At 41.9% G+C, this 18580-nt stretch overlaps 2 protein-coding genes across 2 annotated transcripts; one reads left to right on the top strand and one right to left on the bottom strand.

The window, feature by feature from the left end:
- Window positions 1-199: 199 nt before the first annotated feature.
- Window positions 200-7587, bottom strand: Ptges3l (prostaglandin E synthase 3 like). The gene is made up of 7 exons (XM_076869915.2): window positions 7529-7587; window positions 7081-7194; window positions 6908-6974; window positions 6710-6808; window positions 3741-3830; window positions 2790-2843; window positions 200-2303 (listed from the first exon to the last, which is right to left on the bottom strand). Exons 1-7 carry the CDS (start codon window positions 7534-7536, stop codon window positions 2268-2270), a joined length of 468 nt encoding a protein of 155 aa, XP_076726030.1. The 5' UTR covers window positions 7537-7587; the 3' UTR covers window positions 200-2267.
- Window positions 7588-8075: 488 nt separating this feature from the next.
- On the top strand, window positions 8076-18580 carry Rundc1 (RUN domain containing 1). Its single transcript, XM_076869874.2, has 5 exons — window positions 8076-8574; window positions 13183-13341; window positions 14129-14327; window positions 15419-15538; window positions 16068-18580. The coding sequence occupies exons 1-5, from the start codon at window positions 8077-8079 to the stop codon at window positions 16931-16933; spliced, it is 1842 nt and encodes a 613-aa protein (XP_076725989.1). The 5' UTR covers window position 8076; the 3' UTR covers window positions 16934-18580.

Below are 18580 nucleotides of genomic sequence, written 5' to 3'. Positions count from 1 at the left end.
GGAATCGAGCTGGCTGTCAATGGATTGAGACCTCTGAAATCATGAGCCCTTAAATAAACTTTTCCTCAAGTTGTTCTTGATGGGTCTTTCAGTCACAGCAGTGAAAAGGCTGACTAAAATAGGGCTGAAGATGTACTTCAGTTGTAGAGTGCCCCTGGGTTCAATCCCCAATACACCCCACCCCCCTCTCACACACACACACACACACACACACAGATGGGAAAAAGAAAAATAAACAAAACTGTTAACAGTGGTTAAGTGGTTACCCCATAAGGGAAAATACACAAGTTTTTTCTTTAAATTTTATCTATTTTATGTTTTATTTTTATCATTTTATTTATTTATTTATTGGTATTGAGGATTAAACTCAGGGGCACTTAACCATTGAGTCCTTTTTTATTTTTTGAGATAGGGTCTAGCTAAATTGCTGAGGCTGGCCTAGAGCTTGTGATCCTCCTGCCTCAGCGTCCCAAGTCACTGGGATCACAGGTATGTATACCACTACGCTTAGCTTCTATACAATTTCATTTTTTAAACTATGTCCATATATATTGCTTATATAAGTTTTAAAGCTTACTTTTTAAAATTTTTTTTAGTTGTCAATGGACCTTTATTTAATTAATTTATTTATATGTGGTGCTGAGAATTGAACCCAGTGCCCCTCACAAACGCTAGGCAAGTGCTCTACCACTGAGACATGACCCCAGCCCGAAAAACTTACTTTTAAAAACAAATCTTACTTTTAAAAACTTTACCATGACTTCAGGGCCAAACGTCATGGTCCACACCTGTAATCCCAGCAATTTGGGAGATTAAGGCAGGAGGATTGCAAGTCCAAAGCCAGCCTCAAAAACTTATGAGACCCTAAGTAACTTAGCAAGACCCTGTAGCAAAATTACAAATAAAAAGAACTGGGGATATGGCTCAGCAGTTAAGTGCCCTTGGGTTCAATCCCCAGTACAAATAAACAAACTTAAACTATGACTTCAAACAGCAAGGTTTATGGATATTACATTTGTTTTAAGTCACAGTCATTGAACACATTTGGCACTCAAAAGATATTTATGAATGGTGTGTGAGGTTGTAGCTCAGTGATAGCATACTTGCCTAGCAAGTGTGGTTTGATTCTCAGCACCATATATAAATAAATAAAATAAAGGTCCATCAACAACTAAAAAGAAATTTTTTTTAAAAAAAAGGTATTTATGGATGAATGAAGAACCTGTTAAATGGAAGAGTATACAGATATAGACATTAACTGGAGTAAAAATTAGTTTTGAAAATGTGAAAAGATTTATGGATGCAGGAAGCTGAGGTGGCTGGGTTTAGTTTATTTAGTTTGCTTGGGTTTTTCGTTTTATTTTGTTTTGGTACTGGGGATTGAACCCAGGGGTATTTTACCACTGAGCTCTATCTCCAGCCCTTTTATTATTTTTTTTTATTTTGAGGCAAGGTCTCATTAGATTGCTTAGGATCTTGCTAAATTGCTAAAGCTGGTCTCAAATTTGCAATCCTCCTGCTTCATCTTCCACTGGAATTATAGACCTGCACCCTGCTCTTGGCCTAAGGTGACTGGTTCTAAGAAGGACCAAGCCCAGATACAGGCAAGAGGAAGTCCTTGGGTTGGTTATAAGCCTGTCCCTAATATCTTTTTTCTTCCAACCTCAGTGAGGACCAGAATCTCTGAGTCCTACCCTATATTCTTAAGAAAAACTCTGAAAGCAGAAGAGGCTTTCCACCAAGAGGAAGATGGAGAACCACTCCTAGAGATTTATTATAATCTGTTTCCTCTTTGGCTCTTGCTCTATCACATATATGTAAAACTCAAATAACCAAGCATCCCAAACATAGATCTTATAAATAAATCAGTAAGAAGTTAGAAGCCCCTCCCAACCCCATCTACTCCTCCCCTATCCTGCTATCTTGATGAAGCACCAAAGTCAAGTGCACAGTAGGAAAACATAAAGTATGAAGAGGAACACTTAATAAAGAACTTCTAGAGGAGCTGGGGATGTGGCTCAAGTGGTAGCATGCTCGCCTGGCATGCGCGAGGCACTGGGTTCGATCCTCAACACCACATAAAAGTGAAGTGAAGATATTGTGTCCACCTAAAACTAAAAAATAAATATTAAAAAAAAAAAAAAAAAAAGAACTTCTAGGGAAGTTCGGAGATCTGAAAGGACCCTGGTGCACAAGGTCCAGGCCACGACTCTTCAGAGCAACAGAAAGCAGTTATAATCTCCTCTCAGCTCTGCTGTCACAGAAAGTTAATTACTTGCTGCATCAGCACTGTCAGAATCATCCTGGGGAGAGAAAAAAAGACAAAGCACCTGTAGGCTCTACAAAAAATGTTTATGTTTATAAATGCTGCTCCCGGCTGCCTACTCTCCATGTTTCCTTTCTGTTACCTTCTAAAACATACTTCTTAGGAGGCTAATAATGAAGGATTTTAACTTTGGATAATAAAATAAACCCTGGCACTCAATAAACAGCACTCTATTATGCATCACTTAGTTCCAGAATTTCAATAATTCTAATTATTAATTAATTCTACAGGTGTAAAGATGCTCAACAAGACCAGATCTGCTCTAGGACAGTGAAGGAGGGAGGGAAATGGAAGGGAAGACACTCTTGGTTTTCTAAAACTTGCAGAACATTTGTCAAATTCAAATTTGGTTAATATGCACTGAGAACTATTGTGTGCTAGAGACCGGGATAGAAACTTTCTAGTGTGCTATTTTTTAAGGCCTAAAAAGAAACTGAAGAGTGGCGGGAAAGGCATTACTTACATCCAGGTCATCCATGGCAGGTGGAGGTCTCTTGGTGCTGACCTTTTTCAAAAGCTAATGGGAAGAAAAAATAGTCCCCAAAGTCAAGAAGGGTGAGGGAAGGATAACCTGCATACTGATGGACTACAGAAGAATGTTTCCAGCCAGAGCCTGTCAGGCAACTACTCCCATCTTCAAAACCCATAACACATCACTGAAATTAACTGCAGCCTGTCATGTGGTGCATGTCTATAATTCCAGCAGCTCAAGAGGCTGAGGCAGGAGTATCGTGAGTTCAAAGCCAGCTTTAGCAATGTAGTAAGGCCCTAAGCAATACAGAGAGACCCTGTTTCTAAATAAAATATTAAAAAATAGCTGGGAATGTGACTCACTGGTTAAGTGCCCCTGGGTTCAATCCCCATACAAAAAAAAAATTAAAAAAACAAAAGTTCATTGTAAAAAAGTAAACTTAAATACACATAGTCTTTACCCTTACTAATCCAGATTCATATCCCACCCCCTTCTCAACAGTGCCAGGTATCAAACCCATGGCCTCACACAGTCTAGGCAAGCACTACCACTGAGCTACATCCTCAACCCATGAATACACACTTTATACTGTTTTGTGTTAGCTTCCCATGAAATGTTCTGGCTCAGGAAGAAAAAAAAAAAACACAAAGAAAATAAAAGACAAGAATGTAAGTACTATGGGAAGCAATTTTGCTAAACTTGTTCAGAACACAGGCTACTCTATGAATAGTAATTGAATCTATATATAATTTCACTAATGTTTATTCCTCTCATCCCTACTAAACACTGCATGAAATGTGTAAAGAGTAACAGCACCAATGAATAACCTACTAAGGATGCTTGGCTATCCCTGCTTGGTCCTGATGACAATTCTCCAGAGAAATGTATGCAGACAGAGAATGACCAAGATAGGCAAAACCCAGTAGGTGCTATATCTCCTACCTCTGCATAATGCTCCACGTGAGCCAGCTCTACCTCTTCATCCCCTTCCCAGTCTCTCCAGTTATCGAAGTCCACAGACAGCCACACTGGCTTCAAGAGGAAATAGAGAGAGTCACAGGCAGGAAGAGCAGCATCAGGAATGCATGAAAAGATTATCAGTATGTGCATAGAAGGGTAAAAGGGTCAATGTGGTATAGTATTCCCAACAGCATCCCTTCTGACCAACTCCCCTCTAGACTGACATGTTGTCACTGGCATCCACAAATATTTACCAAAAATCTACTAGCTGCTGAGCACAATGCCAGAAATGACAGGATCTGTAAAAGCATAGAAGCCCTGCCCTTAGGGGGACAACACATCTGGAAAAATATCATAAAGCATCATAGGAGTCAGTTAATCAAGACAGACAAGTGGGGGCTGGGGATGTGGCTCAAGCGGTAGCGCGCTGGCGTCGCATGCGTGCGGCCCGGGTTCAATCCTCAGCACCACATACAAACAAAGATGTTGTGTCCACCGGAAACTGAAAAATAAATATTAAAATTCTCTCTCTCTCTCTCTCTCTCTCTCTTAAAAAAAAAAAAAAAAAAAGACAAGTGGCATTCCCTGGAATCAGAGGTGACACTTTGAGGCCCATGTTCCAAAGTGTCCTCATTTATATAGGGAAGACATCATTCACATATTCATTTAACAATATTTATTGAACATACACTATGGGTCAGACTCTGAGTTTGGTACTGGGATTATAAAAATGTTCAACAGACTGTCTCAGCCATCAGGAAGAAAGTGGGGGAAAGATACATTAAAAAAAAATCCACAGACAGTCTTGCACACAGTGTGAAAAGTATGGTGGTAGGATGAAACAGGGGATATCATGGGAACCCAGAAAGGAGGTAGGGGAACCCATACTTCTTGAAATATCAGGGCCTTTAAGGATATGCAGGGGTTAGGTAGGTGAAGGCAAGAATGGTGGTAGATTTTCAGGAAAAAGACATGGCTTGAGCAAAGTTACAAAGGTGAGGAAAACCTAGTTTGTACCAAAAAAAAAAACAAACAAAAAAAAACCCCAGAAACAAAACACTGCAAATAGCTTGCTGTGTCTGGAATGTAAACATGGAGCCAGAAAGTATGGGATGGGATTCTTGCCTTGCTACAGTACTTGGAATTCAACCCAAAGGGCAGGAGTTACAGCTCAAATACCTAAAAAAAAGGTCAGGGAGGTAATGAAAAACAGTAACCTGAGGTGAAGTGCATACCCCATTTAAAGCTTCTATTCAGCATTTGGGAATTTATATTAGCATAACCAGATTCTCCCAAATTGCAAAGAAGATAATAATCTGAATTTGTAGATAAAATATCTTACATTTTTAAATGCCAGCAAGCAATAAAAAATGTAATGTAACCAATCAAAACAATCTTTATGCCAGGTAATGGTAGTGCACACCAGTGATTCCAGTTATTCAGGAAGCTGAGGCAGAAGGATCACAAGTTCAAGGCCAACCTGAGCAATTTAATGAGACTGTGTCTCAAAAATAAAAATAAAAAATTTTAAAAGGGTTAGAGATGTAGCTCAGTAGAAGAGTATCTGCCTAGCATGCATGAGGCCCTGGGTTCAATCCCTAGTACTAAAGGGAAAAAAAAAATTGACACTGTGAAAAATATTAAAATAAATGTGAAAAAAGTCAGATTCATCCAGCAGGTGGTCAATTTTCAAGCTTTGGGTTTTTTGTGGTTGTTGTATTTTGGGTTTTTGGGTATTAGGGACTGAACCCAGGAGTGCTCTATCATTGTCCTAGATTAACATCCTTTTTATATTTTACTTTGAGGCAGGGTCTCACTAAATTGCCCAGGTTGACCTTGAATTTGTGATCATCCTGCCTCAGCCTCCCAGTTGCTGGGATTAAAGGCATGCATCACCATGCCCAGCTGAACTTTCAATCTTAAGGGGAGAAGCCACTGGAGGGTCTTATGTGGGAAAGTGTTAAGGTTAAGGTATGTTTTAGACAGTCTGCTTGGAGCAACACAGAGGATGGATTGTGGATGGGGCCAAAAATATGCAACAAACTTCCCCAAAGGGGCTAGGGTTGTAGCTCAGGGGTAGAATGCTTGCCTAGCATGTGGGAGGCACTGGGTTCCCCCTTCAACACCACATCAAAATAAATAAAGTATAGGTTTTGCATCCTTCTACGACTAATAATAATAATAATAGTAAAAACTTCCCAAAAAATACTGACAGAGGAGGTCTGAACCAGGAAGAAGTAATAATTTCAAAAATATTTAGGAGGTCAGCCAGGTATAGTGGTGACTGAGGCAGGAGTATCACAAGTTAGAGACCAGCCTCAGCAATTTAGTAAGACCCTATCTCAAAATAATAAATAAAGACTGTCTTTCCCTCTGGAGATAGCCTGCATTCTCCCTTGAATGTGTATTCCTTGCTTTACACCCAAGGCATCTCTATTGAGATCGTCCCCATTCTTCCTTTAATATATGTTTACTTTCCTAAATAAACCTCCATCTTTGTTTTGTTTTTGTTTGTTTGTTTTTTGGTACCGGGGGTTAAACTCGGGGTACTCAACCACTGAGCACATCTCCGGCCTTATTTTTGTATTTTATTTAGAGACAGGGTCTCATTGAGTTGCTTAGCGCCTCACCATTGCGAGGCTGGCTTTGAATTTGCTATTCTCCGGTCTCAGCCTCTCGAGCCTCTGGGATTACAGGAGTGCGCCACCGCGCGGGGCTCCATCTATGTTTAAAAAAATTAAATAAATAAAAATAAAAAGGGCTGGGGATGTAGTTCAGTGAGAGAGCACTCTGGGTTCAGTTCCTAGTACCGGGGATGTGGGTGAGGGAGGGCAGTAGTAGGTCAAATAAGCAGGGCATGATGAGTCATTGAATATTGACTGGAAAGGAAGCAAGGGCGATCCCAGAGGATGAACAGAGAGCACACAAGGAGCAAGCCACTCCCCACACACCTTGATATCTTCCTTGGTGAGCCGGGGCCAGGCCACCTTCTCCTTCCATTTCCTCACAAAGCAAGTAATAGAGCGGCCGGACCTCTTATCCTGGGAATCCTGCCAGATAGAAAGCCTCATTCTTAGGGTCTGAGTTTTCATATGAATCTCCTGGGCACCTTTTCCATCCAAACCTTACTTGACGCACCCCACCCTCACCTTGGAGTTCACTTTGGCGTAGAACTCAATCTCGTTGTACAACTCCACTCCATCACCATTCCTGCAGCTACGGAAATAATGAAATTGAGATGTGGGAGCCTGGGGGTGGGGGTGCGGATTAGGAAAACAGAAGTTCCTGGGGAGCGAGCCCCTTCATAGAGGAGGGCCATTACCTGAACACAATGCGATGATCCTCAATGAGCACATGGACATCCGTGCTGTCCTCAACACAAAATTCCATGAACACATACTTGGGCCTGTCATACCACAGGGTCCGGGCATGCTGCCTGAGAGGAGTGTGGTGGGGCTTCATAAGTGTGGGGAAGGGAATATAGGGCAGTTGGGTAAGATGAGGGAGGGGACCTTAAAGGAACGTTCGGTGCCGCAGTTCTGTTAAAGTGGAGCAATACAAGACAGGGGGAGGAAGGGAGTGACGGAAGTGCGTAGATGTGGTGAGGGTGAACCTAGGTCGAATCAAAACGCACCCTACAAGTTTACAGAGTTCTGGGGTCTTGGGCTCCCATGGGCCTCACTGAACCTGGGGTGCGCACTAGACTGACAGGGAATCTCCAGGGAAAAGGGCGGAGGGAAAGGGGCAGTACCAAGGCCGGAAACACTTACCGTGCCATGGCTGCTCCACCTGCCCAGTGGCATTTGGAGTCCCAGGCAAAAGCCTCTATCTTTAGATACTGGGGACGCCCCCAGCAGCTGCCTCTCCTTATATGGTCGAGGGAAGGGTTGAGAGGGTGGGGAATGTGGCTCCACTGCCTAGAGATCTGCACTCTGGAGGGATTCTGGGAGAGTTTAAAACCTGTAGACTTTAACCTCTCAAAATCTACAGAAATGTACAGATAGGGAATAAACTGCGCTCCCGCTTAAACCAGAAAAGGGCCATCCTAGACTCTGTACACAGGGAATGGCGTGTGCTCGGCTTCATTTACCTGTTTCTCCAACTTTTAGTACTCTCTGCCTAATTCAGAATAGGCGCTCAGGAGAAAATTATTGGCTCGAAAGAAGTCCCTGAGGGGCGTACGGCCCTCGGGAGGACTGCCCTCGGGTACGACCAAATTTTAAGCCCCGCCCTCCACCCCTCCCCCTTTTCCCTGCCTGCGCGCCGTTGCCATGGCAGTAAGGGGGCGCGGCTGACGTTCAGCAGTGTTTCCGGAAAGATGGCTTCTGTGGACGCTGCTGAGGAATCGGTAGCGGTAGTGGCGGCTGTTGAGGCAAAAGCAAAGGACGAAGAGGAGGAGGAAGAGGAATTGCTGCCACCATGCGAGGCGGTGCGCTGGGCCCCAGTAGGGGCGGTGGCCGAGACCGGGCCTGGGCTGTCTGCATTTTCGGAAGAGGCGGCAGCCGAGGAGCCCGGCACGGCCCGGGGTTCCCCGCCGGACTCGCCCAGCTGTACCTTGCGGCGGTTGCGGGCCGAGCGGCGGCGGCTGGATTCAGCGCTACTCGCTCTGTCCTCGCACTTCGCGCAGGTGCAGTTCCGCCTGCGCCAGGTGGTGCGGGGAGCACCGGCGGAACAGCAGCGCCTCTTGCGCGAGCTGGAAGAATTCGCCTTCCGCGGCTGCCCTCACGTCCTGGGTTACGAGGGGCCCGGAGACCCTGTCAGCGACGAGGGCGACAGGCTGCCCGGGGACCGGCCAAGGTTGAGGGGCGAAGACCAGGTGAGCGGCTGGGGCTGGGCCCCAAGAGATTTAGGAATAGGGAGTTAAGTGAGTGGCGTTGCTAACGCAGACGGAAGTATAAAGGGGAGAACAGACTCAACTAGGTGGTTATGGATATGTCAGAGACAGGGAGACTGGAGCCAGATGTGGATGGCATAAGAGAACTAAGCGGCCAGGGAACTTGTGAGAGGTGCATACTGAAGGTATGGGAAAAGTGCTCTGATGATGCGAGGAGAGGAAGCAGAGTATTGAGAAGACAACGGGACAACGAGTGCAGCGGTACTCCCACTTACTTTGCCCGCTCCTCATTAAAAAAAAAAAAAAAAAAAAAAAAATCCTGGCCACCTTTTTTGGTGCTGGAGATTGAATCCAGCGCCTTGCGCTTGCTACGCACGGGATCTATCATGGAGCTACACTCTCAGTCTTAAACGCTTTTGTTGATGGGGTACTCTGACTATGGGGATTAGAATTGGAAAGTGAACTGGAATCCGTGGAAATTTAGATTAATTTCTGTGCTTTCCTGTAAATCTAGGTAGTCTTTAATCTTTATACCCTCTTATCTGGTGAGAACTTGGATGAACAGCACAATCTCTTATTAACGGAAAAAAAACATGACACCTGATTATATAAATTTCCTAACATTGGGGCTGGGGATGTGGCTCAAGCAGTAGTGTGCTCGCCTGGCATGTGTGCGGCCAGGGTTCGATTCTCAGCACCACATACAAAGATGTTGTGTCAGCCGAAATCTAAAAATAAATATTAAAAAATTATCTCTCTCTCTCTCTCTCTCTCTCTCTCTCTCTCTCTCTCTCTCTCTCTCTCTTAAAAAAAAAAATCCTAACATTGGTATTTTCAAACTGCTCTTTCATCCTGCTTAATAACTAGATATTCTGAATGAGGTCCTCTAGTAACTGACAAGATGGATTCAGTTCCCTGCGTTGAGAAGCAATGAAACTATGTATTCCACACCAAGAAAAAGTTTCCTTACAAGTTTTGAATCTCTGGAAGTGAATTCATGTAGGTAGCTTGTTGGAGGTGTTGAAACACACTGCCTTTTTACTCTTCAAATTACAACTCACATGTGGCTTTCTTCCCACTCGAATTGATTTTAGCCAACAAAGTTTATCAGCAGCAGATATTGACTTATTTTAATCAGAACAGTTTTCAGTGCAATCCTGTATTTACTGTTCCACCCTTTTTTCCACATCCACAGATAAGCACACAAGGAATAGTCACCTTAAATTGCCAGACTTGAAGATTAGAAAAGATAGAATTAGTTTTGCAAGGTCCTTTTCAGGATGGAAAAGCACCAAAGATTCTACGTGAATATGGCACACTTCATTGTTCATTTTCACTTTCAGAAACAGTGTAGCACTATTTATTTTAAAAATGTTTTTAATCAGTTGTTTTTTGTAGTACTGGGAATTCAGGGGTGTACTCCCACTGAGCAAAGTCTCCAGCCCTTTTTATTTATTGATTTTTGTTTATTTATTTATTTTTGGTACTGTGGAATTAAACCCAGGGGTGCTCTACTACTGAGCCTCCCCAGACCTTTTATATTTTTTCTTTTGAAACAGGGCCTAAGTTTCCAAGGCTGGCCACAAACTTGCTGTCCTCCTAACTAGGGTGGTGGCTCATGCCTGTAATCCCAGTGACTTAGGAGGCTGAGGCAAGAGGAGGCCAGCCGCAGCAATTTAATGAGACTCTGTATCAAAATTAAAAGTAAAAAGTGTTGGAAATATGGCTCAGTGGTAGAGTGTCCCTGGATTCAATCCTTACTACCACACACAAAAAAAACTTCGCACTCCTGACTCAACCTTCCAATTCACCAGGATTACAGGCATGTACCACCATGCCCAGATGGTTTTTTATTTTGAGACAGGGTTTCACTAAATTGCTGAGGCTGGTCTTGAACTTGAGATCCTTCTGCCTCAGTCTCTCAGGGTAACACTTAAAAAAAAAAAAATAGTGCATCTACCTAATAAACAGAAAGAATCATATGTGTGTATGTTGACCTGTGAACAGGTAGTAACTAAGTGGGGGACATCTTTGAACTGAATAATTTACTTATTGGTTCCATTTTGTTGTTGTGTTGGTGATCGTGCTGGGAATGGAACCAAGGGCCTCACGAATGCTAGGCAAAGCCATATGACTGAGTTACATCCCCAGTCTCCCCAATTTTTTTAAGCCAATATTTTATCTCAGTTCACACTAGGAATGATATCTATTATTTCCTGCTTTGCACCAGAGCTCATTGCTCTCCTATTAAATTTATTGCCCCACACTCCAGCAAATATCATACCATAGCTACCATAGCAAGAGATAGAATTCAGCAGATATAGTCCTGAAAACAGAATTGTGATTTTATGTCTGATTTCTTTCTTCGTTGGCTTCACAAAGTTGGGATACAGTGAAAACAGAAATAAAGTCTATTTTCCCAGGTCTTTCTCCTTAGGCTAGTTAGATAACTTCCTTCAGTCAGAGTTCATTATTTGGAATTTGTCATTCACTACCTAATTTAGTTCAGTAACATGTAACAAATATGTACTGAGAAGCCAGGAGCAGTGGTACACACCTGAAACCCCAGTGACTCAAGAGGCTGAGGTGGCAGGAAGATCTCAAGTTTGAGGCTAGCCTCAGCAACCTGTGGAGATTCTGTCTCAAACCAAAAAATTTTAAAAAGACTGGAGATGTAGCTCAGAAGTACATCACCCCTGGGTTCAATCCCCAGTACTGGGAGGAAAAAAAAGTACTGAGAACTCATCCTGTGCTGAGCACTGTGCTTGGTATTGGTAATCAAAGTCAAGGCCCCTTACCCTTAAGAAGCTGAGAAATTACTGGAGGCAGAGTCATAAAAGTGTGTGCAAAATACTGAGGAGGAAATTATTCATCCTGCCTGGAGAAATCAGGAAAACTTCTTAAAGGCAAGCTAAGACTTTACGAAGCAGGGGAAAGAGGTCAGGATTCCAGGAAAAAACTGTAACAGAAAGGTTTGGAGAAGGGTATCCTAAAGAAAGACTTGCTTTTGTGTTGAGCAAAGCTAATGCAAGAGGATTGCTTTATAAATACTTGAACAAGAAGTTAAATTTGTTGCTTTTCATTTTTTTCTCTCATGCATTACTTCTGGAGGGCTTGGTAAGTACCTTTTTAAGGTTAAATTTAATACTGTTATAGACTTCTAGTTTAAAATGTAGCCTTATACTTACAAATAATTTGCCGGTTTACTTTTTTAAATTTTATTTTTTAAAATTTATTTGTTTTGCAGTGCTGGGATCAAATCCAGGGCCTCAGATATTCAGGAGAAGTGCTGTACTGCTGAGCTATGCCCCCAGCACCTGCTTTTTTGGTTTTGATAGTCAAGAAAGGCAAGGAAAAGCCAGTATCTAAGAATATATTAGCAGGACTTTACCATCTTGAAGATTTTTTAATAATTTAAGTGTAGAAATTATCTGGTAGCCAATAGCAAAAAAAGGAATTACTTCTAGAAGATCTTAACCAGACTTAACAAAACAAGGGGCTGGGGATACATAGTTTAGTAGTAGATTGCATAGGGCCCTGGGTTGGATCCAAAGCACTGCCCACAAATAAATAAATAAATAACAGTGATCATGACCTTCCCACCCCATTACTTATAGATGTTTCTCCCTGGCACCTTCATTAGATTGTTTTAATTTTTTTTTAAGTATCCTATAATCTTATCAGAGGAAATGGAGGAGATTTGAACCCTAAGAAAATTGGTTATGAGTTAAAAAGCCTTTCTTTAAACCCTGACCCCCAGATTCTCTTGCAAAATTTAGCTGCACAAGGTATTCAGGAGTTAAGCTATGGTCTTTGGCTGTGGATGATGGCATGTTTAATTCCTGGGAGGCACTCTTGGCTAAGAAGGGGTTGTCTCTATCCCAACTAGACCTTTAAAAAACAAAAAGTTTTAACAAAAGACTTCTTTGTATTTATATCCTGTTTCCAATAAAGGACAGACACTTTTTTTTTTTTTTTTTTTCAGTTCTTGGGATCAAATACAGGGCTTGCATGTGCTAGGCAAGTGCTGTATCACCAAGCTATGCCTCCAGCGCTAGAACTTCCTTTAAGAAAACATGTGTATAATAAATTGCCCTATAGCTGGTGCACCCAGCCTATAGTCCTAGCTGCTGGTGGGAGGTGCTGGAATAGGAGGAACACTTGAGCCCACGAGCCCAAGACCAGTCTGGGCAACATAGTGAGACCTGTTTCAAAATAAATAAATCACCTTGGGTGGAATAATTATTATTACTTTCGACCTATCTTGTCAATTGAGTGTTTCATATTTTCCTGATCATTATTGGTTTGAGGGGGGTGTTTTTGTTTTGTTTTGTTGGCACAGGGGATTGAATATAGGGGTACTTTACCATTGAGCTATATTTCCAGCTCTTTTTATTTTTTATTTTGAGACAGGGTCTCACTATTTTGCTTAGGGCCTTACTAAATTGCTGAGGCTGACCTTAAACTTGCCATGCTCCTGAGTTCTGGGATTACAGATGTGCGTAACCATAGCCAACCAAAAAGATTCTTAATGTGTCGTGAGTTTCTCTTCTGTGAAATGGACCAAGTATTTTTTTTTTTTTTTCTTAGAGTGAGCGGGAGAAACAAGAGCGTCTGGAAACCCAGAGGGAGAAACAGAAGGAACTGATATTACAGCTCAAGACTCAGTTAGATGACCTGGAAACATTTGCCTATCAAGAGGGCAGTTATGACTCCCTGCCTCAATCTGTGGTCTTGGAAAGACAGAGGGTGAGCAGGCCTCAGAGGCACCTCCATCATTACACAAGGTTAACTTGTCCCTGCCAACATTCCCAAAATAGCTTCTCCAAGTTCAGTTTAACCTGTGGCCTCACCGAGAATCCCTACTGGTTCAAATCAAAAGGAAATTTTACTCTCATATAGAGCCATTCTTTATTTACACATGGAAAATACATGTTCAAATTATTTCTAATAATGTTGCTCAAAAATTTGCGCTGTAATATACCTTGATGTTTTATAGAGTTGTCCTTTGGTTGTCTAAAGTAAGGCAAGAAGAGAAAAGATTTTAAGAAAAATCAGTATACATTCTCTTGGAAACCTTTAGAGGAAACCAAATGTGAGGCCTCTTTGGGTTATTCATACTTTTGTTTTACTGAGTGAAAGCTGATTGTCCTGGTAAAAAAATTATAGTGCATAAAAGGAGCCATTTCTATCAGAGAGGAACTAAAGGTTCTTGTTATGTTAAAAGTAGTAGAGCCTGATCTTGATCAACAGTTGGATATTCTCACAAATTTGGAGGACTGCTGAGTTTAGATTTCCATTTAAAGATATACTCCTTGCTTAAGAGTCTTCTTTCTGGGGCTGGGGATGTGGCTCAAGCAGTAACGCGCTTGCCTGGCATGCGTGCGGCCCGGGTTCAATCCTCAGCACCACATACAAACAAAGATGTTGTGTCTGCCAAAAAAAAAAAAAAAAAAGGAAAAAAAAAAAGATTCTTCTTTCTAACCCTCTCCTTGAGAATTCTAAAGTATATGTTCATTGCTTATGGTCCTGATAGGTGATCATAGATGAGTTAATAAAGAAACTGGACATGAATCTGAATGAGGACATCAGTTCCCTGTCCACTGAAGAGCTTCGTCAGCGTGTGGATGCAGCAGTGGCTCAAATTGTCAACCCAGCCCGAGTGAAAGAACAATTGGTTGAGCAACTGAAAACCCAGATCCGAGATCTTGAGATGTTCATCAGCTTTATCCAAGGTCAGAGAAGAGATTGGAGATAGAAGGGTGGATGGATGTCATACTAATTATATTTATTCTGCTAGTTCTTAATGTACTATTTAAGAGGTCTTATCTGCATGATAGAGTAGAAGGAACACTAGAACCAGATAAAGTTCCAGTTCTGCCACTTCCTGGTTTTATATCTTTGGGCGGGTTACTAACTGCTTTAGTTTCTTTCAATTATTTATTTATTTATTTATTTTTATTTATATATGACAGTGGAATACATTAAAATTCTTATTACATATATAGAGCACAATTTTTCATACCTCTGGTTGTATACATAGTATTCACACCAATTCGTGTCTTCATACCTGTACTTTGGATAATAATGATCATCATATTCCACCATCATTAATTACCCCATGCCCCCTCCCTTCCCCTCCAACCCCGCCCCCCTTTAGTTTCTCTCATCTGAAAAATTATTATTCAGGCTTCATTTACTAAACAAATATTTATTGAGCCAACTACAATATGTCAGTCACTATTTTATGCAATGAAATAAGAATTTATAAGATTTTTGGCATACAGTAGATATCATTAAATATTTGTTAAAATTTTTTTAGTTGCAGATGGACACAATGCCTTTGTTTTATTTATTTGCTTTTTTAAAATTTTTTTTTTTAGTTGTAGATGAACACAATACATTTATTTTATTTGTTTATGTGGTGCCAAGGATCGAACCCAGTGCCTCATGCATGCTAGGCAAGGTCTCTACCACTGAGCCACAACTCCATCCCCTATTTATTTGCTTTCATGTGGTGCTGAGAACTGAACCCCATGCCTCACACATGGCTAGGCAAGTGCTTTATTACCGAGCCACAACTCCAGCCTGACATTATTAAATAGTATTTTTCGGGCTGGAGTTGTGGCTTGGTGGTAGAGCACTTGCCTAGCATGTGTGAGGCCCTGGGTTTGATTCTCAGCACCACATATAAATAAATGAATAAAATAAAGGTCCATCAACATCTAAAAAAAATATTTAAATAAATAAATAAATAGTATTTTTCCTTTAAAAATCTGCCACATAGACTAAATAACTGTCTCACCTTTGTAACTTCTGATTACAGATGAAGTAGGAAGCCCCTTACAGACAGGTGGTGGACAATGTGAGTGCAAGGCCAGTGGGAAGACAGGAAATGGCTCCACCAGAACAGGCAGCAGCAGACTGCCTCCAGGAAACAGCAAAAGTAAGTGCACCTTCCAGAACAGGAAAGTCTATAGAGACAGAAAGTAGATTAGTGATTGTTTAGGTATTGGGAAGAAATGGGGGAAATGCTAATGGTGCAGTATTTGGGGCAGGGGGGGGGGGGGATGAAGAAAACATTTTATAATTGATTACCACAATGGTTGCACAACTGAATATAGTAAAAAATAACACCAGGGCTGGGATGGGTAGCTTAATGGTAGAATACTTACTTAGCATGCACAAGGCCCTAGGTTCAATTTCCAGTATCAAAAAACAAAAAGAAAACAAACCAAAGCCCACTAGATTGTACACTTTAAGTGGGTAAATTATGTGAAACATGAATTTTATCTCAATGCAGTCACAATTACTAAAAATATAGTCAGTTCAACTACATCTTAGATGAGTCTTGCCTTTGTGTGTCACACATACTATTGCACAGAAGCAAGACTTGATCTCACCCTGTTACTTACAGAATGTTCCTCTGTGCCATTATGGCCTCCTACTGACCAGCCATTATCTTTTCTAAACAGTGAAGACAGAAGATGTGAAGAGAGTCCGGGAGACGGGGCTACACCTAATGAGGAGAGCGTTGGCTGTGCTCCAGATCTTTGCTGTTAGCCAGTTTGGTTGTGCCACAGGCCAGATCCCTCAAACCCTATGGCAGAGAGGCCAGGCCGACAGAGACTACTCCCCCTTACTGAAGAAGCTGGAGGTATCAGTAGATAGAGTGAAACAGTTAGCCTTGAGATACCAGTCACATGACCATGTCATCACCTCTGCCAACCTCCAGGACCTCTCTCTGGGAGGCAAGGATGAGCTGACCACGGCTGTGCGGAAGGAACTAACAGTGGCTGTGAGGGACCTGCTGGCCCATGGACTCTATGCCTCTTCCCCTGGGATGAGCCTTGTCATGGCCCCCATTGCTTGTTTGTTGCCAGCCTTCTCCTCAGCCCCTGAGACCATGCATCCCTGGGAGCTCTTTGTAAAGTACTACCATGCTAAGAATGGCCGTGCTTTTGTAGAATCCCCAGCCCGGAAGCTGTCCCAGTCCTTTGCCCTGCCCGTTATGGGTGGCACTATTGTGACCCCCAAACAAAGTCTACTGACAGCCATCCACATGGTGCTGACAGAGCATGACCCTTTCAAGCGCAGTGCAGACTCAGAGCTGAAAGCCTTAGTGTGCATGGCCCTGAATGAACAGCGACTAGTGTCCTGGGTGAACCTCATCTGTAAGTCAGGATCACTCATTGAACCACACTACCAGCCCTGGAGCTATATGGCCCACACAGGCTTCGAGAGTGCCCTCAACCTGCTCAGTCGCCTCAGCAGCCTCAAGTTTAGCCTCCCTGTGGACTTAGCTGTGCGCCAACTGAAGAACATCAAGGATGCCTTTTGATGAGACTACCTGGACAGCTCCTCACTCTGTAGATGTGTTAGACTTCTAGAATAAGAGAAAGTGGTCTGAGGAGGGATGAAAGACATTTTTCCTATACTCTGCTTAGGTGGCCAGCCAAATGAGTGCAAAATATTTTCCCTCCATCAAGTTAGTATCTTGGAAAGATGTGCTGGAGACCCTCCTATTTAAAAGGTTCTCACAACTGGTTGCGGTGGCATATGCCTATAATTCCAGTGACTCAGAAGGCTGAGATAGGAGGATCGTAAGTTCAAGGTCAGCCTTGGCAACTTAACAGAGACTCTGTCTCAAAAAATGAAAAGGGTTGGGGATATGACGTAGTGGCAGAGTGCCCCTGGTTTCAATCCCCAGTACCAAAAAATAAAGTAAAATAAAAATAAAAAGGTTTTCAGGGTCGGAGGTGTGACTCAGGGGTAGAGCTCCTGCTTAGGATAAACAAGGCTCTAGGTTTGTTCAATAAATAAACAAAATTTTCTGTCTCAGCATGCACTGCAATGTACACGTGGGCATATGTGTTTGAGCCTGTGTAAAAGGAATCAGTCAGGGCACACAGCTAATGTCTCAACATATTGTGCCATATCTGATATTTAGAAAACTTGGGTTGCTCTAATCATTCCATGGCAGTAAGTGACAACATGAATGAATTGTTGGTTCAGCGATATATTTGTGTTGAGACTCCTGTGTAGTCAAGTTGGGAACTATCTTCCTTTATATGAAGCAAGTTTGAAATTTACAAAGTTTAGGTCAAGAATTTAAATTCTTTTTACAAATATTGATTCCTCTTTCTTCCTGACTCCAATGTCAGAGAAGACTGTATATTCCAAGGCTTCCTATAAATTTTAAGAATGTGAATATCTGAGAATAATATTTCTTTTTTTTTTTTTTTTGGTACTGGGAATTAAACCCAGAGGCACTTTATCATTGAACTATACCCGAAACCCTTTTTATTTTTTATATTAAGACAGGGTCTTGCCTAGTTCTTGAGGCTGACATCGAACTTTTGATCCTTCTGTCTCAGCTCCAGAGTGTCTGAGATTATAGGCATGCTTTACTGCACCTGGTTGAAAATAACTTTTTAAAGAGAGTTAACCACAAGTTGATTTTAATATAAGCCTCTTTTCTTGAATAGTAAGAACTGAAATCTTCCTGATAAGGTAGTCCTCATTGTGCAAAACAGGGTTTTTTGTTTGTTTGTTTATGAGGAATGGGAACCCACATCTGATATTATGTCCTCTAGCAAGTACTTTCTTCTGTGTTCCTCTCAAGAAGACTGACGGTCTGTTGAAGGAAATGTTTTCAAGATATACTTCTCAAGAGAATTCTTGCTGCTCAAATATGTATAGGAGTAGGTATCATAACTAGGGGCTATGCACCCTGGGTTGTGAATCTCTAAGCACCACTTGTCCTGGAGGCTAAATGATGGAAGAGATCTGATCTTGCAGTGAGGACTGCATTGGAGATTGGAACTATGGCAGATCACTGTTTACAGACCAGTGTTTCATTATTAACCGACTCTAGAGTGGTCCTTTTAGGTCTTCAATATTTTAGCCTCTCTTTCATTCAGCTTGTGGTGGGTACTGCTCCAGGACTGTCCAAAGATGGGTAAAATATATTGCTCCAAACACTAAA

Source organism: Callospermophilus lateralis, chromosome 11 (assembly GCF_048772815.1).
Source record: "Callospermophilus lateralis isolate mCalLat2 chromosome 11, mCalLat2.hap1, whole genome shotgun sequence".
Lineage (NCBI taxonomy): Eukaryota > Metazoa > Chordata > Mammalia > Rodentia > Sciuridae > Callospermophilus > Callospermophilus lateralis.
The sequence above is the reverse complement of the archived record's forward strand: the minus strand, read 5'-3'. Positions and strand labels throughout refer to the sequence as shown.